This window comes from Cyanistes caeruleus, chromosome 26 (genome assembly GCF_971803275.1).
Source record: "Cyanistes caeruleus chromosome 26, bCyaCae1.hap1.1, whole genome shotgun sequence".
Taxonomy (NCBI): Eukaryota; Metazoa; Chordata; class Aves; order Passeriformes; family Paridae; genus Cyanistes; species Cyanistes caeruleus.
In genome coordinates, this window is record NC_141726.1 from 4,829,971 (window position 1) to 4,855,857 (window position 25,887).

Consider the following 25,887-nt stretch of genomic DNA (forward strand, 5'->3'; position numbering starts at 1 on the left):
CCTGGCTGGGACTGGCGAGCGATTCCTGCATTGTTTGTCCCTTCTGCAGGGCCCAGAGCAGCAGGAGCTGGTGCCAGCACCAGGAGCTGGTGTCACCCTGCCGAGAGCTCAGTCCCACTCCCTGCCTGAAGACCTTCACACAGCAGAGGAGAGCGACCTCCCTTGGAGAGCAACCCACGGCAGGGATGCTCCTGGCTCTGCTTCAATTAACTGAAATTAACTGTTCTCAATGGCCCCTCCAAGGAAGAAAACCCACCTGGACCACGCTGCTGGCAGGATCCTCCCTCCACCTCCCACTCCACTGCAGGATGTGTGGGACACCCTGTTCACCTGCAACACCTGGGAACCAAGGGGGAAAAGGCCTGGGAGCCCCTGCCCAGCACAGCCCATCCCCAGCAGGCTCCTGAAGAGAACTACCGTGGAAGAGGAATAACATGAATCTGTGGGGATAACAAAGTTCATATTAAACCGATTAAGGATATTTAATCCATCTCTAACAGTATGGACATCTGACTGCAGCCAGGAGCCGGAGCAGATAATCCCAGCCCTCCTTTCCCAGCACTGCCCTGGCCATGCCAGCCTGGCCTGGGGAGATGACTCAACATCTCAGAGCTGTCACAAACCAGCTCAGCACATGGGGCTTCATTCCCAGCTCACACTTTGTCTCTGCAGGCTGGGAGAACACAATTCCATGCCACGATCTCCTGGCCGTGTCCTCCAGCACTGGGCTGAGCCCACATCCATGGGCTGAGTCAGCACGGATGGCAAACAAGTCTGGGCTGGAGAAAAGGCCCAGCAGCACCACAGTGCCCAGCATTCCAAAGCTGGTGCCCAGCTCTGCCCAGTGCCAAATTCCCAGCTCTTCCCTCATTTTCCCTTCAGTCCGAGCTCCCACACAGCCCGAGCCCCACGGGGCGCTACAGGAAAAATTCCACGCTGAGGAACACAAATGGGAGGTTTAATCTAATCCCCACCAAAGCAGGAATCTCCAGAGCCCATGCTGGAAATCCACCCACGCAGCCCTTCCCTGGCAGGATGAGCCCTGGCTCTTGCCACATGGCACAGTACAAGGAAAAACTTGTGCTCTACCAACCCTCAAACCCTCCCAGGCTCGAATTTGCCAGGAGAATCCCAAACGCCCTGGAAAGGCTGTCCTGGTTTCACCAGAGCGGCATTCCAGGCACAAATGGCACTCACATCCTCCAGGAACAACACTGGGACACCAACTGCCTGGCAGACACAGCACCAGGAATTTGCTGCTCAGTAGCTCCGATTCAAATCCAGGGCCGGTTCCCTGTGCCAAACCACAGTGTAACCCCCTGGGAATTCTGCCTTAACTAGGACAGGCTCATCTGTTGCAAACTCGATGAGATCATTTCCAAGTTCCTGTTTAACAGGTGCCAGCTCCTCCTGCACCTGCTGTGTGCACAGGGCTCCCTGCCCCCAGCACGCTGGGAACATCTGCTCAGCTCCCTCAGGAGCTGGGGAAAAGGTGACTGGGAGAAGGAGCCAGACCTGGATCTCCTGCCCTGTGCCCAGAGCAGGGAACCGGGGCCAGGTAGAAAATCAGAGAGCAAAGAAACCGCGCTTGTTAACAGGGAGGGGAAGCCACAATAATCCTGCAACTTTATTTGCATATAAAAGAACAAAAAAAAAATATCCTCTCCACAATAAAGGCAACCAGAGGTCGCTGGGCTCCAGAGCTGCACTCCCGGCCAAGCTGGAGGAGTCAGGGTATTTCTGTCTCTGAGATCCACACAACCACATACCAGCAGCTCAGCCATTCCAAGGATGCAGCTCTGGCAGGAATTCACACTTTGCATGGGAGGATGCTCCCAGCAGCCTTGCCCCGGGGCACAGCCCGTTCCAGGCAGGGCTGGGGGAGCATGGGAACACAGCGGGGTGAGGCCACATGAAGAGGATCCCATGCAGCCTCTGCCGTCACACGCCTGCCTCATCCCAAAAAAATAAAAATAAAAAAATAAAAATGACTCAGCTCCTCGGTTCAGGACTGCCCAGGACTAAGGAGCTTCCTCTCCACGCAGGTGGATGCACAGCTGCTCCCTTTTCCAGGCCTAAGGCAAAGGCAGGCTGCCATCCTCGTCTGAGGTCTCTGCGTCCCCACTGTCCCCCACGGTCCCTCTGGACGCCTCCAGCTTCCTCCTCTTCTTCAGGTGGTGCAGGTGGGATTTGGACCGTGTGTGAGCTGGAGGAAGAGGGAGACAGAGTTTAATCTGTGGAATTTGGAGGAGGAAACAGCCTGACCCCCACGCAGGGCAGAGCAGCCTCCCTTCCCAGCCTCCTGCACAATTCATTCCCGAAAAGTGAACTCCCAAAGCCTGGGACACTTCCAGGCCAAACTATCAGGGCTCAGAAGAGGATAAAGCTCCCAAACCTCCTCAGGAAGAACTGAGAGAGGGGAAAAATTCTGTGTAAGCAGGAAGATTGCAGGCTGTCACTCCCAAAAAGTCTGCTCCCAACCTCTCCAGGGAAGAGGGGGTGTGTTTCCCAAGAGGTGGCACTTTGCAGGCTGCAGGTGAGGTTGTGCAACTCCCTGCTCCCCGTGGAGAACTGCCAGGATCATTTGTAGGACTGCACCACAGCACTGGCAATATCTTGTGCATCCCACAGGGCAGCCAGGGAAAAGCCTGGAGCAGAATTAAACTTCTGAATAACTGCAGGGCAGTGCCCCAGCCATGAAAGCACCACAGCAGGAGTCAGATGGGAACAGAGGGGTAATCCCAGGGATTCGGCTTGGAGCAGCAGGAGCTGCATTTCTCGGTGAAATCACATCCTTAAGGACAGCCAAACCTCCTTATCAGCGGTTTTATCTCAGGGGAGGCTTGGTCTGACCATCTTGGCGGGGAGGTTTTGCCATTTCCAAGAGATCAGAGCAGCAATTAAAGCACTAACTTTTCAAGCAGGGCCTTAATTAAATGAGGGTATGTGCTGGCTGAATCAAGGCCCTCAGGTGTTTTCCAGCCATCCTTTTTCTGCCAAAGGATGAAATCACATGCAAAGCTGCTGCTTTGTCACAATGCTGGAGGGTCACCCTCAGCCTGAGATAAAGTCTCACCTCCTGCAATTTGTCACAAGCAACACCAAAGCCACAGTGGCTGAGGAAGTGCCAATTGCTGCTGCTGCTGTCTGGGGAGTTGTGCTCTTGAAGTCCACATAAATTGTAAAATCAGATAGAATCTTAAAATCCCCCAGAGCCAGCAAGGCACTGGGAAAGCAATTCCCAAAATTCTCTGTCACCTGACCTAAGAAAACAGACCAAGAGTACAGATCCACCCAGCTCCCACCACTGTTCCTTTTCCATCCTGCAAGCACAAGTAACACCCAGGATCTGGAGCATTTTTCTGCCACCATCTGGGGATGTGAGCCCAGTTCAGCTGGACACAGAGAATAACAGCTGGTCTTGGCTGAGGGAGGCACTGTCACCATCGATTGGTATCTGGGATGACATCCCCAAGGACAGGGAGCTGCAGCTGTGGGATCTGGGGGGACCTCGAGGAGCTCCCACTTGATCACAGAGATTGCTGGACCCAAAGGATGACAGGGACCCTGAGAGATTTCAGTTCTGGACAAGCCAGAGCTCCTCCAAAGACAGCTGAGACTGGCTAAAATAACAACTGCACTTAACTGATCTCATTGCAAGGAGCCTCCTACTCAGAGCCAGCTCCCAGTCAGGAAAAAGCAACTCCTCAAACCCAACAGCCTGGGAAATTTATCTTTGGTTGTGTCTGCGTCTGCTGGTTTTGGCTGGGGCAGAGTTGATTTCCCTCACAGTAGCTGGTCTGGGGCTGTGTTTGGATTTGTGCTGAGCACAGGGTTGAGAACTCGGGGATGTTTTGTTATTGCTGGGAGTTCTGGAACTGTGTCAAGGCCTTTTCTGCTTCTCAGAGCAACTCAGAGGGGTGCACAGGGGGCTGGAGGGGACACAGCTGGGAGAGCTGACCCCAGCTCACCCCGGGGATATCCCAGAACACACGGCTCACGCTTCCTGGGGGGAAGGAGGAAGAAAAGGGGGGGACATGGGGATGATGGAGTTTGTCATCCCAAAGCCACGTTACAGCCCAGTTTTCCTGGGGATGGCTGAGCATCTGCCCAACCATGGCAAGCAGTGAATTAATTCCTTGTTTTACTTTGTGTTCTGTATTAAACTTTAACTCAACCCACAGTTTTTCTCACTTTCACCCTTGCAATTCTGTCTCCCAGAGACAGAGTGGGTGAGTGGCTGTGGGGGGCTCAGATGCTGGGGTTAAACCATGACCCTGCACATCCTGTATTTGGGCAACACATGGAGATTTACCAGGTTCATTTCTGCAGCCAGTTTCTCCATGACTTTTTGTTTCTGGTTCTCAGCATGAGCCTCCCAGCACAGATAAATTCACTGCCTTAATCTGATTCCAGCTGAGCTCTTTTAAAGTAAGTCTATTGAAAATAGAAAATCCCTATTACTATTACAGCTAGGAATAGTTTAAAAAGAAAAAAAAAACAAACAAAAAAACCACACACAAATAGGAAATATTGGAGCAACACCAAACTATTAAAAACATTAAGTAACTTTCATTTACACAGCAGAATTTTAGAGGAGAGAGATTTGCTCTGTGCTTTTTGAGGAAGCATCCAGAGTGTTGTGAAGGACCAGGAGCCCTGAGTAAACACAGGCTCACACAGATCCCTGGTGTGATGCTCTGTGTGTTTGCTGGGTGCTGGGCAAGGGGGGGAAGCCCAGGGAAGGGGGGAATCCTGACAGATGGTTCCCGTGGCACAGCTCCTGCAAACGGCTGCAAACAATCCCAGGATCATGAGCTGGGGGTCATCCGGCCACAGGGGAGCTGCTGCACCACCCCACAGCCCCACAGCCCTCCCAGGTGTGCTCCTGGGCTCTGCCTGGGCCCTACCTGCCCACTCCCTGTCCCCGATGATGAGTCTGTCGCAGAGCTCACACACGCGATGGCTCCGCTTGTTCTCCTCCTCGTCGCGCTCCATCCTCAGGGGCTCTGCCGGGGGCTCACGGCCCTGCAGATCAAACAGTGCCTCAAATCAGCCTCTGCCACATCAACACTTGCCTGTGCTCACTTCCAAAGAGTTTGGGATGGGAATACAGAGGCTGGCAAGACAGACACCAGAGTTTTACCAAGCGCAGCACTGGGGGAAAATGTTCAGCTGAGACAACAAACCTCTGCTGCTGCAGAGAAATGCCAAGGCTGGGCATGTGAACAGCCAGCCCTGCTCCAGAGAGAGACTGTGTGCCAGCTGAGGGGGCCTGGAGACCACAGAGAAGCCAGCCAATGTGAAGCTCAACTCCCCAGTACCTGGATGAAGCTCTCCACAATCTCCAGGGCAGGTTTCAGCACATCCTCCTCCCACCGCTGGAGATCAGACACCTCCAAGCCATAAACTGGGGGCACGTTGGGCCCAGGACCTACAGAAACACAAGGAGGCAGCTCCAGAAAGCCCAGCAGCCCCTCCCAGAACCCAGGGGGAGCAGAGGGATCTGCTTTTTCCTATCAGCATTCAGAAGCCAACAGCACCAGGCTGTGCAGAGCCAAAATTCCCTCCTGCAAGCAGCAGGAACACCTCAGGACTCAGGGAAGCATCTTCACAGCTGGCTGCCCTTGGGAGAGTGTTCTGGAATCTGAGCATGCCAACAGCCCATCACAACAACAAGCAGCCCAGCCCAGCCCTGGTCCACAGGAGGCTGGGAGGATGAAAGAGCTGGATCCAGGCACAAAGCCACCCCACCACGCTCACGAGGAATGCAGACACGGAGCCTGGGTGAGGGATCTGAGCATGCAGATTCCCACTCAGAGCTGGAACTGATTGCGCAGGGGCAGCAGGACATGGCAGGAGATGCTTTACTAATGACAAGGGACAGGTTCACAGCCACCCCTTTGGTCTCTCCTGGAGCAGTGCCAGGGCACAGGGCACTTGCTGCAGCCTGGACAGGGTGAAACAGCTGCCATCAGAGAGCACCTGCTCCCTGGGTGACCTGGCTGCTCTCCCTGGCTCACCTGCCCTCCGTGGGCACACGGCTGTCCCTGCCTGCACAAAGCCATCAAAGGCTCCGCGTGCCAGTCCCCAGCAGGTGCTGGTTTTATTGCTGTGCCCACAAACAAGCCCCTGACAGGCCCATCTGAAGCACACCTGCCACCAGAAAGGTGAGCCGAGCCACCCAGCACATGGCTCTGGCAAAGCTCCTGTGCCTCCTTCAAAGCCCATCTTTTTTTTTGACTCGAGTTTCTCCCTGCCTTTTCTTTTTTTTTTCTTTTTTTATTATTTATTTTATTGTTGTTTTGCCCCTACTGAGCACCTTTCAACAAGTGCCCGGCTCCCAGCTGCTGCTGCTGGCCCTGCTCCAAGGCTGGGGCTGGGATGGGGAAGTCCTGCTGGCTCCCTGCCACTGCAGAGAGCGCGGCCACGGGGCTCCTGCTCCTAATCTGGAGGGCAGCTGTCAAATGGGCTTTTCTCCCAGCCAGGAGCATGTGTGGGTGCGTGGGGACGCCCTCCCTGAGCCCCCCAGGAGCATTCAGCTGCAGGGATGTTGTGACCATCATCATCATCATCATCATCATCATCATCATCCAGCGGTGCCTGACGCGGGGCTGAGCCTCTGCTTGGGGTTTTATCCCTCTGCTGCTGGGAGGGGATGGGGTACAGGGGTACAGCTGGCTCTTGAGTGTCTGGGACGAGAGGCTGTGGGCAGGACACGCCTCAGGAGGGGCAGGAGATCCGCTGTGCAACCCAAACCGGCGGGAAGGAACTGGGGGAGGCAGAGCCTCGTGGGTGGATGGGGAGTCTGGGTGGCTCCTGGAGGGGCTGGGTGGGAGCAGAGTCCCAAACACAGGCTGCCCCAAAGCACCAGTGTCCCCTCTGGAGCTGGAGTGGGGCATGAGGAGAGCTGGGAACAGAGGACTCACGTTTCAGGAAGCGGTTCCGGACCCATTTGTTTTGCCTCCGGGCGTATCTCTTCGTCACCTGCTTGAGGGCCTGGATCCCTTTGGAACAGAAGGATTAAACAAAAGGAAAAAAAAAAAACCCAAAGGTCAGTGAGAAGAGGCTGTAGGCTCCAAGGGGAGGGAAATCACACAAGAAAGAAGTTTGTTGTGGGTGGCACCATGAGAATTATTCTTACTGTCATTCTGGGGGTCTGTGCCTGCACTGAGAAGAGGCTGAGCCCTGACACAGTGGAGGGGCAGTGGCAACATGGAAAGGCTGGACAAGGTACCCCAAACATCCCTGAATAAACAGAGGGTGCAAACCCTCCACCCTGAAGCTTTTAGCAGCTAGGACAACCTGTTCAAGTGCTGCACTGCCCTCACAATGCCCAATTCTCTGCACAAATGGAGCCCTGCACTGCTCATCCCACCCAGCAGAGGATGATTTACCATTCTACAACTGTTCAATATTTAGTACCAGGCTTATCAAATCCCTCCTAATCATCTCCTGAGCAGACACAACAAGCTCCTTCTGCATCAGACTTGTTTTCAAGCCTTTTATCGTTTCTGTGGTTCCTTCAGTCTTCACCTCCACATTGAACCCTCCTTGGCACAGATGGACTTTGCCTGGGCTCCCCCCTGTGCAGAGAGCAGCTCCCCTCCAGCATCAGTCCAGACATTCCAGAATAACACACCACCAGAGGATGCATCCCTGCTGACTGCTGCACACATTCCTTGTCACCACAGTGCTGCTGGCATGCTGAGCTCTGTGTCATTCCTGTTTTCCAGCCCTGCTCTCACACCCCAGCTGGGCTCCCATCACCCAAGTGCACCTGCTCCAGATCCCAGCTCACCCTGTACCCTCTGCATCTCTGAGGAGAGGGTGGGGCTGTTCTGGGTGTGCTCAGAGATGATCTCCAAGCACTGGGAAAGGAGTCTCTGCCCCTCTGGGCTGGCAGAAGTGGGAAATGCAGAGAGAAAGGTGCAGCTGGGGCTGTCACCTTGGTTTAGACCATCTTGTGGTGTCACCTGGAGCTTTGGGGGGCACACAGGCTGCTCCTCCCACCTTTTTCCAGCAGCAGGGCACTGGTCTCTGGTGAGCAGTTCCCTTCACTGGTGAGGTACTCGTGGAATTCCTTGAAGCCAATGGACTGGAAGATGCCGTGCTGGTAATCCTGCCTGGAGAACCAAAGGCAGGGGTCACAGCCATCTCCTGTGGAACAGTGGGAGACCCCCAGAGGGAGGAGCAGAGAGGATCTGGCTGCTCACCCACCGGTTCTCTGCCACCTTCTCTCGGTTGTAGCGGCGGTGGAAGTCCCTCAGCTCCTCCAGCAGCCCCGCAGCCACCATGTCATCCACCCTCTTGTCCAGCCGTGCATCCAGAGCTGCAGGAGGAGAGCAGGACACGCTGAGCCGTGGGGAGCCGTGTCCTGGGGGGCTGCACAGCCTGCCAGGACTCGAGCCAGCACTGCCAGGCTGCTGCTCCACCTGAGGAAGGCAGAGCCCAGCAGGTTCTGTGTCACACCCACTGATGCCAGAAGAGTTGCTGCCTTCTCCAGGGAGGAGGCTGGGGCAGGAGCAGGGAGCCAGCCCTTCCTCAGCCAGCCAGCAGCCCGCTCTCACCTGCCTGGTCTGCATGGAGCCACAAGATGCAGGAATGTGGGTATTTCAGGGGCCCACCTAAGGGCCCCCCACCTTCCTCCTCCTGCTGCTGGTGCAAGATTTCACTGTGGGGGATCCCTGTCTCTTCAAACACTTGGAGGCTCCTGGAAGCAGAGACACACAGAGCTCAAAGGCTGGGTGAGAACGAGCGTTCCCATTCCCCCAGCAGCCCCGGGGGCTCCAGCAAAGGGAACCGCAGACACTCGCCGAGATCCAACCCTCATGTGGGGGGAGGGCAGGTTCCAGCCCCGTCCCGTGCCCGGCATCCACGCACAGCCAGGTCCTGGGGGTGCAGTGCTGGCACCCAAGGAGCCCAGAGCACAGCCACCCACTCCTGCCTGGCACCGGGACAAGCCCTGCAGGGGACAGGGATCTGGCTCCAGCCCTGCCCTTTCCAGCCAGGCAGGGCTGCAGGGAAGGGACCAGCGCTGAGATGCTGCTGTGGAGCTTTACCACCAGCCCAGCCCAGCCCTGGCAGGGAAGGAGAGAGGTGGAGGAGCTGTGCCCAAGCCTCCATCCCCCTGCACCGTGCGAATGGGGTGGGCGGTGTGCTGCTCCCCGGGGCCAGGGCTCGGCTGGGACCGAGCAGCAAGCCTGGTCTTGCTGCCGTGCTGTTCCCACAGAGCTCAGCTATGTTACTCAGCCAGCAGGGCAGCTTGCTCTTTAAATAGCTCCAGACAAACCTGCTGCTGCTGGGGCACCGAGCAGGAGCACAGCACAGAACCCCAGAGGCAGCTCAGGCTGGGGCTGTGTGGCCAAAGGGCTCAGATCCCATGGAGCCCCCAGCACCGGCACTCCAAGGTCCCCAGGCACCAGGAGCATTCACCTGGGGTGGGAATGCTCATCCTGCCGTGCTCCCAGGCACACAATTCCCTCGGGAAGGGGTGCTGGGCCCTGGCACCTCCTGGCCCTGGCATGCCAAGCTCACCTGGCCACCTTGCGCTTGTCGTGGGGGTGAAGCTTGGCCGCCATCTCCGGGTCCACCTGGCTCAGGCGCCGATGGAGCTCAGCACTGTCCAGCTGCTCCAGCTCCACTTTCCTGTCACTCTCCAGCCTGGGGGCACTGCTGGGCTTCTCCTGTGGGCCACAGGACAGCCCTGAACCAAACCCTGTGCAAGGCCAGTGTAAGCAACAAGATCCCCCAGAACAATGGGGTGAAGGAGGGGCTTTAGGTCTCTCCTTGCCCCTCTCTAGCAGGGACAGCACCGTGCAGAAGTCTGCCCTAAACGTGGGATTCATCCTTTCCTGAGGGGATTCACAGCCCCCCACGGTACCTTGGTGTTGATAAGGACCTTCCAGAGCAGGGACTCGATGTAGTAGTTGGTTCCTCCCACAACAATGGGGATCTTGTCCCGGGCGAAGATATCTTCAATGTGCCAGAGTCAAGGAGCGTAAGCACAGATGCAGAGCAGGGGGGGAAGGCTGTGGGAGCAGCAGGCTGGGGCTCACATCCCACTCTCCCAGCCCCAGGGAACCAGCAAGGCTGCAGGACAGGGTCAGAGGCATACCTCATTTCTCATTACTGTCTGTCACCTCTGCCAGACACCACCAAAACTCAGGGGCACTTGAGGGCAACACTCAGCACAGACCTTCCCTGGGCTGTGCTGAGGGTCAGCTGGGTAAAAGAAGCCCCAAGCCCCTCTCACCAGCAGAAAAAACAGAGTCAGTTGGGATGTGGAGAGCCCAACCATTGATCCCTCCGGCCATGGAGGGGGGAAGCCCATTCCTGCTCTGCCAGGCAGGCTGCAGCATGAAAGGATATCAGAGGCACAGCTTTGTCCCTGAAATCCACCACAGTGTAGTTGGAGACAAGGGGATCCACAAAGCTGATCATGTGGTGTCTGCAGAGTCGCTGCTCCTGCAGGGAAACCTTGTTGGTGATGATGTCCAAGCCCTTGTACACCTGGGGAAGAGAAGAGCCTGTCCTTCACCTCTGTGACCCCCTGATCACTGCTGCTTCCCCCTGTCCCAGTCACCCCTCCCAGCCCCTGCTGGCGTCTGGGGCAGGCAGCACAGGCAGGGGACAGGCAGGGGACAGGCAGGGGACAGGCAGGGGACAGGCAGGGGACAGGCAGGGGCACAGCAGAGGCACGTGCCACGTTTGGGCAGGGCAGCAGGAATCCTGCCAACACCTGCTCCTGCCAGGGCCAGGCTGCCTCTCCCTGGTGTTTGTCCTGCCCAAGGGAGATGAACCGTTGAGTCCAACCGCTCGTGACTGCTTTCCTGGTTTGATAACCCGTAATTTGATTAACCCTGTAATTAGGGGTGGGAGGGCTGATTGAGCTCTTGGACAGTGCAGTCAGAGGCTGGGCAGTGTCACCAGCCCAGCACAGAGCTCTGAAACGAGGGCCCCCAAGCTGCCACCTCCTCATCTGCTGCTGCAGCTAAAAGCTCAGGTGTGCTGTTCTCCAAAGGTTTCAAGCACAGAGTCTCATGTGGGGACAAGGATCATTCCTTTCTGCAGCACACAGAGATCTCTGTGGATGCAACACACATGGAGCCCCCTAAACACACACAGTCTCAGCCCATGCACGGCTCAAAAGCTGCCTGCTCTCCCTGAGCCTCACGGATACAGAAGGCAGCAGGTCAGCGATCCCAGGGGAATGGGGCACTGTCCTGGCTGAGATACCAGGAGACAACGGTGAGCACAACCAGCAGCATCCCACACGTCCTCATTCACAAACTGGGGACACACAGCCTGTGAGAGCACTGCTGAGAGATGCTGGCCCTCAGCTGGGAGTGGAGCAGGGAGAAAAGCCACCCAAACCAACTCCTCTGCAGCATTCCTGGTAAAGAGCCAAGGCAACCTGGATCCCAGCAGATGCAGCAAATCCACCCTCCAGGCTGTGTAAAGCACCAGCCACAGCCCAGCCCGCAGATCCAGGGGCTGCAAGGGCTGGAGCTGTCACGGCTTGGTGTTCCACCAGCAGAGTCTTTCCCAGCGAGAGCAGATTCCAGGCAGGAGAAGGGAGGACAGTCCTTACCCTGCTTCCCATGCAAACACAACCCTCCTCAGCACGGGGGGCTGGCAGCTCACAGCAGGGCAGGTAAAGCCTCTCTGGCCAGCCCAGCTCTGTGCCATGCCCAGGATTGAGCAGGAGGTGGCAAAGGAGGTGCTTTGGAAGGATGTGTTTAGTTCTCAGAGCCTTCCTGCTTAAGAGAAGTCTCCCAGCATGGGATAAACCGGGATGATGGGGAAAAGGACTGGAAATGGCCGTACTCATTTCCTCCTCCATCCCTCCCCCTAGAAACCACCCCAGCCAGACTTCAAGAAATAAATTTCCCCTTAATCCCCTCTGAGAAGCTGCCAAACCTCCGGCTGCAGCACGGCCTCCACCCACTGCTCCCCTGGTCCCAGACAGGAGGACAAGGTGACACAGAGGTGACCCACGGGCAGCAGGCACGGAGAGGCGGCGAGGGACGATGCCAGGTTAGTGGAGCAGGGAAGCCCGAGCCCTGCCTGGAGTCATGCGAGCTGTCAGGGCGGCTGAACCAGCTCTGCTCCCACCTTGCTTAACTCTGGCACTTGGAGCTGGGAGAGCCAGGGCTGGCTCCTGCTGCCATCCCAAAAGGCTGGCCCAGGGGGCAGGAAGCGAGGGGGAGAGGGAAGGCAAGCAAAGCCTGCAGAAAGGCAGCTGCCCCAGGGAACGGTGAGCAGGCAGGACGGGCCCACAGGCAGCTCTGCCAACATGCCCCGTGGCTGCAGGCAGCCTATTGATCCCTGGGCACCACAGCTCCATTCAACACGGGCCTCCAGCCGGCACAGAAAGCCTTTGAATTCAGTGAGCTTTGGCTCCGTGCCTGCTCTCCCCATTTCCAACCCTCCAGCTCCTCCAATTCCCACTGAAATCACAGTGAGCACAGAGAGCAGGCACACAGAGCTCGGAGTCAGCCAGCAGCTCCCAGCGCCCTGCACGGACACATCCAGGATACACAGGCTGCTATCCCCGTGTTCTCCTGCAGATTAAACACCCAGAGCCTCCCGGAATATCTGGCAACAAGGGGAGGAATGCGGTGTCAGTGTGTGGGCTGGGAGGAAACAAAGGCAGCCTTTTACACACAGGCAGTAAGCCCGGAGAAGGTTTCCACCAGCTGGCTGTCGGCAGGGCCTCGCACCGAGACGTCCTCCTGACACTCATTTCTATTTTCAGCCAGCGGCTCAGATAAGCCTTTGTTGCTTTCTAAGGCCCCAAAACAGATTAGTGGCAGACTGGAGCAGCCGGGCTCCGAGACACGGAACACAAGCAAGCACTAAAGATGCTTAGCCTTGACGGCGTCCTCCCACCTCTGTGCTGAGCCCCCGTGCTGGGCTGGAAGGCAACCTTTGGAAAAGGTGGGGAAACTGAGGCAGGACGCACAAACACCCACGGTTTTCAGGATCTGCAGCCCAGAAAGGGCAGGCTCTCCAAAATCTTTGCTCTGACACCAGTTCTGTGCATCATCCCAAACTCTGTCATCACTGGGGGAAAGCACCATCCTCAGCCTGAGCACAAGGAGTGGAGAAGGTGATATGACAGACCCCAAGCACATCCAGGCCATTTATGGCCAGGAAAACATCAGGATTTCACAGGGGCCCTGCTGGAGAGGGGTGTGGAGAACCCAAACCAAGGAAGGGTGCAAGGAGAGCATGACTGACTCCCTGCCCTGATCCCTGCCGTGAGAACAATGCCAGCAAAGGCTCTGGAGATGTCCTGACTCCACACACTGACTGGGAAACGTGTGCTACAGCAACTGCATCAGCACTTCCAGGGGAGAAATCCAGGAGGGACACTGGGATGCAGAAGGGACACTGGGATCCAGAAGGGACACTGGGATCCAGAAGGGACACTGGGATCCAGGAGGGACACTGGGATCCAGGAGGGACACTGGGATCCAGAAGGGACACTGGGATCCAGGAGGGACACTGGGATGCAGAAGGGACACTGGGATCCAGAAGGGACACTGGGATCCAGGAGGGACACTGGGATCCAGGAGGGACACTGGGATCCAGGAGGGACAGTGGGATCATGAGTGGATGGGGCCCTCATCAAGCTGGCACAGGGATCCCTGCATGTTCACTACCAGGGATGAAGAAAACAGGACTGGCTTCACCCTGCCCGGCTCTCCAAGGAATTACTCACTCCTCAACAAAACTCACTAGGATGACAAACAGCAACAGAAAGGACAAAAAGAAAGATTAAGAGGCCAGCAGATTAACCAGAGCTCCTGAGCTGCAAGCAGGCAGCAGTTAAGTCTGTAATTTGAGCAGAGCGACTCAGAGCCATGACGAAAACACCCTGGAGATGGATAGAGATGGATAGAGGGGTGCCTGTGTGTGGGAACAGGTGGGTCCGAGGCTCTCCAGCCCCTTCCCGAGCCTGGCTCCCGCTCCAGCAGCTGCCCAAAACACCGCCAGCATTTGTCAGAGCTGCTGGGAGCCCAGCAATGAATGCACAGAGGGCGACACGCTCGCTGGCAGCTGTCAGTCCCGAATGAGCAATGGGATTTCCAAAGCCCGGCGAGTCTCCCGTGAGGACGGCAGAGCCGTGGCAGGGGGACACGCCACGGGAACAAAGCCAGCCAAAAGCAGCCCCAACTGGGGGGCACCGGGGGTCAGTGGAGCGTGGTGGGGCTCCCCCGCCTCGGCAGCACGCTGCATTACGGGATAAAGCGGCCGAGCTGCCCGGCCCTGGCTCCACAGTCACGCTAGAATGAGATTAAAAGGAAAGCAGGACAAGAGGCACTGGAGCCCAGATGCCATCGGGCGCCTGCAGCAGGGTCCTCCCCGCACCGTGCGCATTCCCATGGAGGGGCCTGAAGGGAGCGGAGCACAAAACGCACGATCCGAAACATCCACCAGCTCCGAAATATCCTTCAGAGGGGATTCAGCTCCAAAATATCCATCAGAGGGGATTCAGCTCCAAAACGTCCCTCAGAGGGGATTCAAACCCAAAATGTCCTTCAGAGGGGATTCAACCCCAAAATGTCCTTCAGAGGGGATTCAGCTCCAAAATATCCTTCAGAGGGGATTCAGCTCCAAAATGTCCATCAGAGGGGATTCAGCTCTGAAATGTCCATCAGACAGGATACAAACCCCAAAATGTCCCTCAGAGGGGATTCAGCCCCAAAAAGTCCCTCAGAGGGGATTCAACCCCAAAATGTCCCTCAGAGGGGATTCAGCTCTGAAATGTCCCTCAGAGAGGATCCAGCTCTGAAATGTCCCTCAGAGAGGATCCAGCTCTGAAATGTCCCTCAGAGAGGATCCAGCTCTGAAATGTCCCTCAGAGAGGATCCAGCTCTGAAATGTCCCTCAGAGGGGATCCAGCTCCAAAATGTCCCTCAGAGGGGATCCAGCTCTGAAATGTCCCTCAGAGAGGATCCAGCTCTGAAATGTCCCTCAGAGGGGATCCAGCTCTGAAATATCCATCAGAGGGGATTCAGCTCTGAAATGTCCATCAGACAGGATTCAAACCCCAAAATTCCCCTCAGAGGGGATCCAGCTCTGAAATGTCCCTCAGAGAGGATCCAGCTCTGAAATGTCCCTCAGAGAGGATCCAGCTCTGAAATGTCCCTCAGAGAGGATCCAGCTCTGAAATATCCATCAGAGGGGATTCAGCTCTGAAATGTCCATCAGACAGGATTCAAACCCCAAAATGTCCCTCAGAGGGGATCCAGCTCTGAAATGTCCACCAGCAGGGATTCACGGCGTGCCAGGAGGCTCCAAACACTCCTGCAGAGCTCTGGAGGCAGCAGCAGCCTCGTGGCCACAGCCCCGTTCCAGTCAGCAGCCACTTCCCCAGTATTTAAGATGCCCAAAGCTCCCACGCTTCACGTTTTGCCCCCTCTCAGGATTTCAGTTCAGCTCAGACCTTGCTCTTTCCCCAAGAGCTTAAGGGACACATTCCATAAAATTGCTTTCTGATTGCTTGCCCCAAATTCAGGGCACTGAGAATTTGAATTTAGCTCACTGGGACACAAACAGTGACCAGAAAACAGGGAGGTGGGCACAGGACAGCGAGAGCTGATCTCTGAGCTGCACAAAGGGTGTTGCTGGCAGAAAACACCTTTTTACGTAGAATAATAAATACATTTAACATTAAACTTGATGGAAAGTTCAGACACTATAGGAAATGAACAGTGAAAGCACAGATCAGTAAGGAAAATATTTTGCTAAACAACAACAAAATTGTTATTCTTGTGGTGGCTGAAATGTCCATCCTGTGATAAAGCTCTTGTAGCTGAGCAAAATTAAGACCAAAGAAAAAGAGTTTTTGCTCCTCATTGTTGATTTATCCCAACCACACAACTGATATATTCCATACTGCTGCCTGCAGTGAGAGATGAGACCACAAACACTGGCACTGGCAAGTAGAAAGGATAATTTTTAATATTCATCCCCAAATCTCTTGGTGTCCCTTTGCTGAGACCAGAGGACACCAGCCTGGTGTACCAAGCTACTCCAGCTGCTCCATCCCTTTACACAACCCTTTACACCTCCATGTAGCTTCTGGTGGGTTAAAATTAAAACACCTTCGCTCTGGTTTCATTCGAAAAGGTGAATTTATTTGGGATGGGAGACTTAAACAAACACTTTGAACAAACTCGGCAGTTTTGGTTGTGCTGCCGTGTTCAGAGCCCACAGGGCAGGGAGGGGACACAGAGGCGCTGCTGACACGAACCGAACTGCCCATGGGGACAGGACGGGGACACCGGGACAGGGACAGGACGGGGACACCAGGACAGGGACAGGATGGGGACACCGGGACAGGGACAGGACGGGGACACCGGGACAGGGACACCGGAGCTGGGACAGGGGCAGCAGGATGGGTTCCAGGGATGGGACAGGAGCACCGGGGATAGGACAGGGATACAGGGACAGGAGCACCGGGGACAGACCAGGGATACAGGGACAGGAGCACCGGGGACAGGATGGATACAGGGACAGGAGCACTGGGGACAGACCAGGGATACAGGGACAGGAGCACAGGGGACAGGATGGATACAGGGACAGGAGCACAGGGGACAGGATGGATACAGGGACAGGAGCACAGGGGACAGGATGGATACAGGGACAGGAGCAGCGGGGACAGGACAGGGATACAGGGACAGGAGCAGCAGGGACAGGGATACAGGGACAGGACAGGGATACAGGGACAGGAGCAGCAGGGACAGGGATACAGGGACAGGACAGGGATACAGGGACAGGAGCAGCGGGGACAGACCAAGGATACAGGGACAGGAGCACAGGGGACAGACCAGGGATACAGGGACAGGAGCAGCGGGGACAGGACAGGGACACCGGCAGCACATTCAGCGGGCAGGATCCATCCCGTGGGCTCCCCCCTACAGGCACCCGGACACCGGGGTAAACCGGAGGGAACCTGCCCGGAGCCTCCGGGGCTGAGCTTCTCCAGGCCCCGACCGGGCCCAGCTCGGACTTTCCGCGGTGCAGCCCAGGCCGGACCCCCCCGGTACAGCCCGGGAGGCCTCGGTACAGGCCGGACCCCCCCGGTACAGCCCGGGAGGCCTCGGTACAGGCCGGACCCCCCCGGTACAGCCCGGGAGGCCTCGGTACAGGCCGGACACCCCCGGTAGAGCCCGGGAGGCCTCGGTACAGGCCGGACCCGGTACAGCCCGGGAGGCCTCGGTACAGGCCGGACACCCCCGGTAGAGCTCAGACCCCTCCCGGTGCAGTCCAGGCCGCCCCCGGTAGAAGCCGAGCCGCCTCCCAACACCCCAGCCCAGGCCCAGGCCCCGCCGGGGCTCCGGGCGCGGCTCCTCCCCGGCCCAGGCCCGGCCGCGGCCTCCCCGCTGCCCGGCGCCGGCCGTACCTGCATGGAGTCGGCGCTGACGATCTCCCCGCCGAGGCGCAGCCCGAGCTGCAGCGCCAGCGCCGATTTCCCGGTGCCGGTGGCTCCCAGGATCACCACGAGCGGCCTGGGCGGCCGCGGGGCCCGGCCCAGGCACAGCGCGGCCGCCGCCGCCATGGCCCGGCCGGGGACGGGCGGGCGGGACGGGGGCGGGCCGGGACCGGGGCCGGGGCCGCCCGCGGGGAGGACGGGGCCGGGCCCCGAGCTCTGTGTGCCCGTGCCCGCCGGGGCTCCCCTCTCCAGCCCCCTCCGTGCCTCTGTGTCCCCATCCTTGCCGCGGGTCCCCGCGCCCAGCCCCATCCCCTCGCCGGGTCCCGGGTACCCAAACCCCTCCCTGCTCCCACGACCCCTTCTCGGGTCCCTCGTTACCCCCCCAAGCCCCTCACGCCCTTGTCCACGCGTGGGGCTCTGCCCCGTGGTCCCTTTCTCAGGACCGAGTGGCAAGGATGCTGTTGCCATAGCAACGGGGCAAAGAGGTGAGGCGTGGGGCTGTTGCCATAGCAACGGGGCAGAGTGGGATGATGCGAGGGGGGTGCTGCCGTAGCAACGGAGAGGAGGGTGTTGCCATGGAGACCGCAGCTTCCACTGAGGCTCGTCCTTCCCATCGCCACGGCAACAGGAGATGGGGAGCGGGCCGCTGTCTCCGTGGCAACAGAGGGGAGGGAAAAGGAGAGGCTGTTGCCATGGCACCTCCACGGTGCTGCTCTCCCTGGCAACACACATCCCTCGCCATGGCAACAGGGAGAGGGAGGCTGCGGGCCGGGGGGGTGTGGGCAGCCAGCCCCCCTTGGCAGGGAAGGGATTATCACTGCCTCGGGAAACTGTCCTAAAAATTTGCCAGCCCAGGCGTGAAGGCGGCATCGAGCCCACGACACCCCCGGGCCAGCGCAGGGACGGGAGGGAAGATGTGGTGGGCAAGCAGAAGTGGTTTGGGGGGTACAGCACAGAGCAGGGTGTTAGCAGGGCAGTGTGCATTAAAAAATAACGAATTCAGGCCCTGGCAATGCCGGCTTGTGATGATTGCAGCTGACACTCACAAATTGCAGAGCTGAACAAGCGAGTAGGAAAGCCCTGTGTGTTTATTTTGTTCACTTCATAGCACTGTCAGTCTCTTTCCCTCATCCTGACCGTGACAACATGAGAGGAGACATGTGCTCCAGTAACCAGGGAAGTTTCAGGTAGACACATATGGACACAGGCTTTAGGCAGGAGAACTCAAAGGTGTTTACAAACTGCAAGGCAGTTTTTCAGTTTGATCTGGGCTTTGGGGACATCTCCTGCTGGTGACAGCTCAGTCCCTGGATCTGCTCATCACTTCCAAGGAAGATAATTAATGTTCTAAACTTCCTTCAGCACGAAAAGCAAAAAAACCTTCTCGGGAGGGTCACCTTGAGCTAAGACAACAGAGACTGTGTCACAAAAACACCACAAAAATAACCGTTTGAGGGGCTGGTACAGCTGGGCTTTGTTTCCTGCGCATGGGCGAGGTGTCAGATTTAGGTCAGCCTGCTCCCTGGTTAAGCTGTGGGTCATGAAAGCACCTTTTAATGCAGCTCTGAAAGGCTGTGACACCGTGTGATGCAACACAAGAGTGTGAAACGCTGCTGGAACCAAAGGGATGGGTGTTTAAGGGCTTCTGTGTGCCATCCTTGATATTTAAGGCTGGTTTTCCCCAGGTGATCGATGCTCCAGCAGCAGCAGCTCCTCGCTCCTGACTCCTCAGCAGTAACATAATCCCACATCCCTCCTGCATTTAGAGCAAGGCTTTTGCTGCCAGGACAAAGGAAACCCAAAGGCGTCAGGTTTGGGGGCAGCAGGGAGAACACACGTATATATAATTTCATCCACTTGGCAGATCTGGGATATGGAGCTCTCTGGTGCCCCTGGAAGCGAGTGGATTGCATTCCCCCCCTCCCTATAGGGTTACTGCCAGCCCCAGCCCCAGCCCCTGACCTGTGTGGCAGCAATGGCCCCACACCCCCTGCCCCAAACCCCATTAGGGGGGTTTATGGTTACATCAAAGCCTTCTCCGAGCCCAGCCTGCCCTTCCTTGCCAATAAAACCACTTAAAAGGAGGAAAAATAATCCAGGTGATTCATTTCCCTGGCTGCAGCACCACCACCACTTCTTGGAGCGCTGGGAGAAAACCAGGACAAAGAGCTCAGTCTTGGTGCAGCTGAACCCTGGTGCAAAATAGATTAATTTCTATTCATGACCAGGGTACCCCAAAACCCAGGGGCCAGAGCAGCTCCCCCATGGAAACCCACAGCCAACTGCACGGAAAAAAACAACCCAGACTGTTGCAAACTTATTTATTTATGAAGTATGAGGTAATGAAGAAAGTGCTAAATCCAACCAGTGTTAACTCTAACAGTTCTCAGCAGGTCAGCAGGGACCCCAGGGTGCCATCCCATGGGACCACCCCTGCCAGCACCCCTGGGAGGGGACAGGGGATTCTGCCACCCACATCCCCCCACAGGCTGGGCAGCAGGAGGGCACAGACAGGGAAGGTAGCACAGCCCAACCTTTGCTGGGGATTTTAAGTGGCTGCTGGTGAAGAAGAACTCACAAAGGTGGGGGGAAAAAAAGGGTCACAAGGATGCTCACAAGGATGGGAGAGGGATAAAATTCCCTGTTATTGCAAATGGGTGGTTTGGAGAGCTGCAAGGGGGTGAATGGACTCTGCGAGGACTCAGCTCAAGGGTCCAGCAGGAACCAGCCCCTTCCTGATCTCCCTAAAGTGCAGCAGGACTGAGCCCTCCCCCACAGCAGGAAATCCCCCTTAAAAAAAAAAAAAAAGTTTTTATATATTTATATATATATAAAAAAGCAAACTCTTTACCAATACTTCTCAAAAAGTGGTACAAAAATACAGTATAAAAACACAGCCTCCAGTATAAGACTCGCAGTTACAGCAGCAGTTTCTAGAAGATAAAATCCAGGACCAGCTACTGCGTGAAGTGACAAGGAAGTGAGGTACGGTCCAGCCGAGCAAGGGGATTGCCCACGGGGTGCTGTTCATCCCAGTGAGAGACACATCCTGCCGTCACCATCTCCCTGGGATCCCTCCAGAGGACAGCCCCGTGCTGGGCTCTGTGTCTGCCTGCTTCCAGGAGCCAAGGCAGACGTGGTTGCTTGGGATTTTTAGGGTGAGGTGGATGCCCAGGCGTAGCTCCCAGAAATGCTGTGAGTGGCAAATGGCAGAGAGGGGTGCAGGGGCTGCTGGGGAGGGGGAAGAAATTTGAGCTCTTGACCTGGAGCAGTCACTGAGGAAGCTTCGCAGCAAGGACAAGGGGAATTTTGGAACACCCAGCGCCAGGAAGCCAACCCCAGGTCGGTGATGCTGGGGATGGGTCTCTGCTCTGGACCCGTTCCCGCAGCCACTGCCACGCGCTCCAGCCCCCGGAGCCAACGGTTCAACAAGCAACCAAAAAATTCAAAAATGTGCAAATTGAGAAGGAGCTGGGGGGTTGTGGGGACCAGAGTGGGGGGCACACCAACTGCTAGTGCCCCTTAAGGTGAGCAATCCTTTTGAGCAGCTGGGTCTGGCGCAGCTGCAGCTGCCGCTTCTCGGCTGCCATCCTCCTCTCGGCGCTGATGAGGGACTGCAGGTACTCCGAGGATTTGCTCAGGATCACCACTTTGGGGGTCTTGGGGCAGCTGGCGAGCCCGGGTACCTGGTCCCGCAGGGCCAGGAAGCGCGAGCGCAGGTCGTTGCGCCGCTTGCGCTCCAGGTAGTTGTGGTTTTTCCTCTTGGCCACGTCCTCGCTGTCCGAGCCGGGGCTGCTGCTGGGTTTTGGCAAGCCAGGCTCAGGCAGGCTCACGGCAGGGGCTGGCTCCGCAGCGCTGGGTGGCTCGTCCTCCTCCTGGTCCTGCTGGGGTGACTCGGGAGGGGGACAGGAGTCCGGCGGCGAGCGGGCGGCGTAGTTGTGCTGCTGCTGGTGGACGGAGATGTGGAAGCGTTTCATGCAGGGGTCCAAGGGGTCGGCACGCAGCGTGATGGTGACCGGCTTCCTCAGGCCGAGCGATTGTCTCTTGTCCACCGTCACCACGTCGATCTCTTCACCTTCTGCTCACATGGCAAAGAAAGAACAAACCCCCATCAGCTGGGAATGCCCAGTGCTCTTCACCACCTTTCTATGGGTTCCCCACAGCTCCCTGGAAAACCTCCCCACTGAGGTTTGCCCCCGCACTGCGAACTCTGTGACCTCTTCTGTGACCTCCAGAAGGGACTGAGTGATTTAAGCGCCCTTCCAATACCATCACGTGGGAAGGAGTGGAATTCCCTCCCCGCTTCATGCGCCTGGTCCCCCAGAATTGGACTGCGAGGCTTTACTTCCACCTCACTTCAGCACCAGGAGCAACGTGTGTTCATCATAAAGGATCATCAGGAAAGAAACAGCCGAGCCCTCCTGCGAGGTGGGGGGGAACTGGAGGAGCAGGATGCTGGGACAGCCTAGTTCCAAAGTTCATCCCGGTCGGGTGCTTTCATGGCCCATTGGAATTGTAAATGAGGGATATAAGGGCAGAACTAGCCTTTGTTTCCCTCGGCTGCAGCTTCCCACCTCGGTGACTTGTTACTTTTCACAAGTGATAAAGCCCATTCAGGCCCGGCTTCCCGGGGACAGAGGGGACAATCCCCCACCGAGCAGGGAGGGAGGGAGGGAGAGGTGAAGAGGTCCCAGAGCAGACTCTGAACCTCAAAGGCATCTCAAGCCCAGAAACAGAAAGACCTAAATAAAGCATAATTGGCCTCAAAGCACTCTGCCTGTTGCCACTGCAGTTGTCCCGTCCCAGCAAAGCCCAGTGGCAGGGAGCTGGCCCTGGGGACATCCGCAGCCACTGCTCTCACTTTAGGGGACGGGCCTCCAACTTTTTTCCTGGACTTTGGGGGAAAATACAGCCATTGCTAAAGATCCCTCGAGATGCTCAAACCACCCCTCAGCATCGTGGGCAGAGGTCTGGCCCCCATCATCCGGTGAGGGGGCCAGTGGTGAGCCCAGATAGGGGTCCCAGCAGATACCCCAAACCCTCCAGGCCTTGGGGTTCAGCCCAGGGAGCCCAAACCCCCCTGACCCTGGAGCTCCTGGGCTGGGGGACACTCAGCAGTGTCACAACCCGCGCGGTCTCAGCCCCGCGTACACACACACAACCTCATTAATAAAAACTCACACCGCCTAACCCCGCCCCCCAGAGGCGCTCATTGGCTGTCCCACGGGGCAGGCCGGCTGTTCTGCCATCCCATTGGTCCGTGCTCCTGTCCATCAGCGCGGCCCCTCTCATTGTTTGCAATCTGTTGCTTTTTGTTCGGCGCCCACGTGGCGCGGCCGGACCCCTCCGGGACCCCCGGGACCCCACCGGGACCCTCCCGGGACCCCACGGGCATCCCGGCGGCCCCCGCCAGACCCGCGCATATTTGGGTTAAGCCTCTTAACGCCCGCGACCTGGCTTACAGTCCCCGGGCTACTAATGGCATTAAGCCCCGCGCCGTGACTCACCGGCGCAGGTGGCGGCCACCGGCAGATTTATTAACGGGGTCACGGCACCGCGTCAGCGCTCCCACGGCAGCCGAGTCAGCCCGGCCTCCTGGAGCCAGGGAAACATCGCACGGGCACCCACGGTGCGCGGGGGGGGTGAGGAGAGCCGGAGGGTGTTTGCAAATAAGCGCCGAAAATTGGCGTGAGATTGGAGAGATGAGGGGCAGCGGCACCACAGCGCCCTTGGCGGGTGGGTTTAGGAGGAATCCGCGTCCCAGCCCGACCCCCCGTGTAAAAACACAGCCACACACCCCAGGCGGGACAGACAGACGTGCCCCGGGGCTGGGCTGGGACACGCCGCAGCCGGGGCGGCTGTTCCTGCCCGTCCGACCGAGCCACCGCCTGCGGGGACACGCCGCAGCTCCCAAACCTGCTGCCCCCGGGACATATTTTGCCTTTTATCCCGAGGGAAGCCCGTCCCGGGTGGACCGTGGGAGGAAGAAGGGGGAGCAGCCGAATTTCCGAGCCGCTGGCAGAGCGCGGAGTGCAACGCTCAAACCCCCAAACTTTGCACGGTGAGCTGCAAACTTGCCCTAAAAGCTTCCCACGAGGTTTCCGTGGGGCCGGCACGAGGGAAAGGGGCCGGAGGGAGCCCCACGCACCCTCTCCAGAGGGACAGGGGTTTCCTGAACAGAAACCCAGCGGGAAAGGGGAACAGCCGAGCCCGCTTTGTTGGTGGGGCCGGGACCGGGGCTCGCTTGGAGCCTCAACAAAGGCGCAGCCCGGCTGGGAGGCTCCCTGCACACACATGTGCGGACACGCGTGGCTCCAGAAGGCCGGGGGCACCGGGCAGCTCTGCGGCGGAGCGGCTCCATCCCTTACCGGAATCGCTCTGGCCCTCGGATCCCGAGGATGCGGGGATCTTGCTCTCGGCCAGCGGGCAAAGGAAGACGGCAGCGGGATCCACGCACTCGCTGACGGAGCTGCTGAACCCAAAATCCTGCGCGAAGGAGGGTTTGTGCGGGGTGGCTCTCTGCGTGCCCGTGGAAAGTTTCTCTGTCATCGCCTTCTCCAGTCTCTCCCGCGCTGAAAAACCGCTCCACATGCAATCCTTGAGGATGAAAGCGCTCAGGTTCCCGAAGATCTGCCCCGTCCCTATGAGATATTCCGGCTCTTCCCCGGCGAGGCAGTACCGGGAGAACCATCCCGGGCGCTCCTCCGCCCCCGAGCAGCACCCCTTCTCTCCGGGGGTGCCCAGCGGGGACAGCGGGGGCGTGGGGACCAGCTCGAACTTCTTCCAGATGTCCTCGCTGGGCGCCGTGGAGCGGTGGAAATCCTCCTGGGCGTCGTGATCGTAGAAGTAGTGCTGGTACGAGTCCAACTCCATCTCGGCACGGGGAAAGGAGCGGCCGAGAGAAGAACGGGCGCTCAGGAGAGGGGCAGCCCCAGGGATGAGGGGGGACCCCCACCCCGGCGCCAGCCCCCGAGCCGGGACCGCGGGCGCATTGTTCCCCCGCTCTTATAGCCCGGCCGCGGAGCCCGGCCGCGCCCCCGCCAATCGCCGCGCGAGGATTTGCATAATGGGCGTGGTCATGATCAGTGCCCCGCCCCCCGATGGGATACGGTGAGGGGGGTCCCCGGTGGTCCCCGGTGTGGCTCCCGGGGTTCTGGACCTGCCGCCACCCCGTGAGCCGGGCTTGGGGCTCCTCGCTGTGCCCAGGAGCGTCCCGGGGGCTCCCAGCGCCGTCCTTGGCCCCGCGGGAGGGGCAGGGTTTGGGGGATCCCCCTGGGCAAGCGCTAAGGAGGGACACGCAGCCGTGCCACCAGCCTGGGGACGAGGGCAAAGCTAACTGGAGAAGAGGGGACAAGTCACAAAGAGGCATCACCTGCTGCCGGGGACGATTTTTGAGTGCTCTTTCTGCTCTGTGCCCCCTGCTTGGCCGTCACCTCGATTCCTGTTGGGCTGCCCAGCTCACACCGGACGCTGACACCACAGGCAGGAAAGTGGCTCCAGCACTGGGGTCACTCAGTGTTTGTGTCCAGCTCAGGGTGACACCCTGGATGCCACCCGGAGGAATCCCCGCTCCTTCCCAAAGCCCCCACAGACCCAGCTGGGGACATTTCCCTCCTGAAAGACAGACACCAACTCCAGCAAAATGCTGGCTAAAGCAAGAAGGGGCTGTGGGAACACGAGAAAAACAGAGCTGGGGGACACAGTGCCCATGAGGAACGAGGTCTGTGCACTGAGGAAGGGCCATGAAGGGCTTGGGAGCCCCTGGGAATGTCAGGAGCCATAGGCTGGAGGGAAGCTGGGGTGTCCTGGGACACACACACAGCTCCCACCAGCAGCATTTTGCCCATGCAGCACCTGGCATGTCCAGCCTTGAGGTCCGGAGGGACACGCTGTGTGTGTCCTTGGGGACACGGGTGATGCTGCATCTCTCCAACGCCAAGTTCCGTCTAGAAAGGGCAATAAATGTTGTGAAAACACAGCGGGGCTTTCACCTCCTGCACTGAATTGTTACACACACACACACGCAGGTGCAAAGTCCACCGGGAACCGACAGATTCCCGTCCCAGCGTGTGTGTGAACCCACTTCACCCTCCTTTCCTCACCCGGTGTGGATGCGGCCACGGGATTTGCCCCAGCCGGCAGCACCGGGAGCTGGGGGGGACTGGGAGCACCGGCCCTGGAGGGAGGAAGGTGTCCCAGTCCAGCCCAGTCCAGCCCAGTCCAGCCCAGTCCAATGCCCTTCGTGGACCAGCACAGCCCAGTAAAGTCCAGTGCGGTCAGACCAGTGTAGCCCAGCACTGCCCAGTCCAGCCCAGCTCAGACAAGCCCAGTCCAGCCCAGTCCGGTCCATCACGGTTCCCCCCGGTCCCCCCGGTCCCCCCGGTCCCCGTCCCCGTCCGCCGCCACCGGCGGGCGCCGGGCGCCACCTGCTGGGCCCC

General features: G+C 58.2%; 2 protein-coding genes across 3 annotated transcripts; both read right to left on the reverse strand.

Annotated features, from left to right (window-relative positions):
* Window positions 1–1,591: 1,591 nt before the first annotated feature.
* On the reverse strand, window positions 1,592–17,615 carry TRIT1 (tRNA isopentenyltransferase 1). Of its 2 annotated transcripts, XR_015279292.1 has the most exons (12): window positions 17,420–17,615; window positions 10,372–10,512; window positions 9,884–9,982; window positions 9,538–9,686; window positions 8,571–8,713; window positions 8,221–8,332; window positions 8,014–8,126; window positions 6,930–7,007; window positions 5,325–5,434; window positions 4,911–5,028; window positions 4,316–4,437; window positions 1,592–2,206 (listed from the first exon to the last, which is right to left on the reverse strand). XR_015279292.1 is itself a non-coding variant. In XM_086863207.1 (11 exons), the coding sequence occupies exons 1-11, from the start codon at window positions 17,573–17,575 to the stop codon at window positions 2,076–2,078; spliced, it is 1,350 nt and encodes a 449-aa protein (XP_086719333.1). In that variant the 5' UTR covers window positions 17,576–17,604; the 3' UTR covers window positions 1,592–2,075. The 2 variants fall into 2 exon arrangements, 1 of the variants encoding a protein (XP_086719333.1); XM_086863207.1 differs by lacking the exon at window positions 4,316–4,437 and having other exon boundaries at window positions 17,420–17,604.
* Window positions 17,616–19,756: 2,141 nt separating this feature from the next.
* Window positions 19,757–24,502, reverse strand: MYCL (MYCL proto-oncogene, bHLH transcription factor). The gene is made up of 2 exons (XM_086863208.1): window positions 23,818–24,502; window positions 19,757–21,527 (listed from the first exon to the last, which is right to left on the reverse strand). The coding sequence occupies exons 1-2, from the start codon at window positions 24,320–24,322 to the stop codon at window positions 20,962–20,964; spliced, it is 1,071 nt and encodes a 356-aa protein (XP_086719334.1). The 5' UTR covers window positions 24,323–24,502; the 3' UTR covers window positions 19,757–20,961.
* Window positions 24,503–25,887: the final 1,385 nt, after the last annotated feature.

Coding starts and splice junctions, on each gene's coding strand:
- TRIT1 (XM_086863207.1), bottom strand. CDS start 17,575: ATGGCGGCGGCGGCCGCGCTGTGCCTGGGCCGGGCCCCGCGGCCGCCC. Junction 10,513..17,419: donor TCAGCGCCGACTCCATGCAG/GTACGGCCGGCG, acceptor TCTCTTCCCCAG/GTGTACAAGGGCTTGGACAT. Junction 9,687..9,883: donor AGGTCCTTATCAACACCAAG/GTACCGTGGGGG, acceptor TGTGGCCCACAG/GAGAAGCCCAGCAGTGCCCC.
- MYCL (XM_086863208.1), bottom strand. CDS start 24,322: ATGGAGTTGGACTCGTACCAGCACTACTTCTACGATCACGACGCCCAG. Junction 21,528..23,817: donor CGAGGGCCAGAGCGATTCCG/GTAAGGGATGGA, acceptor CCATGTGAGCAG/AAGGTGAAGAGATCGACGTG.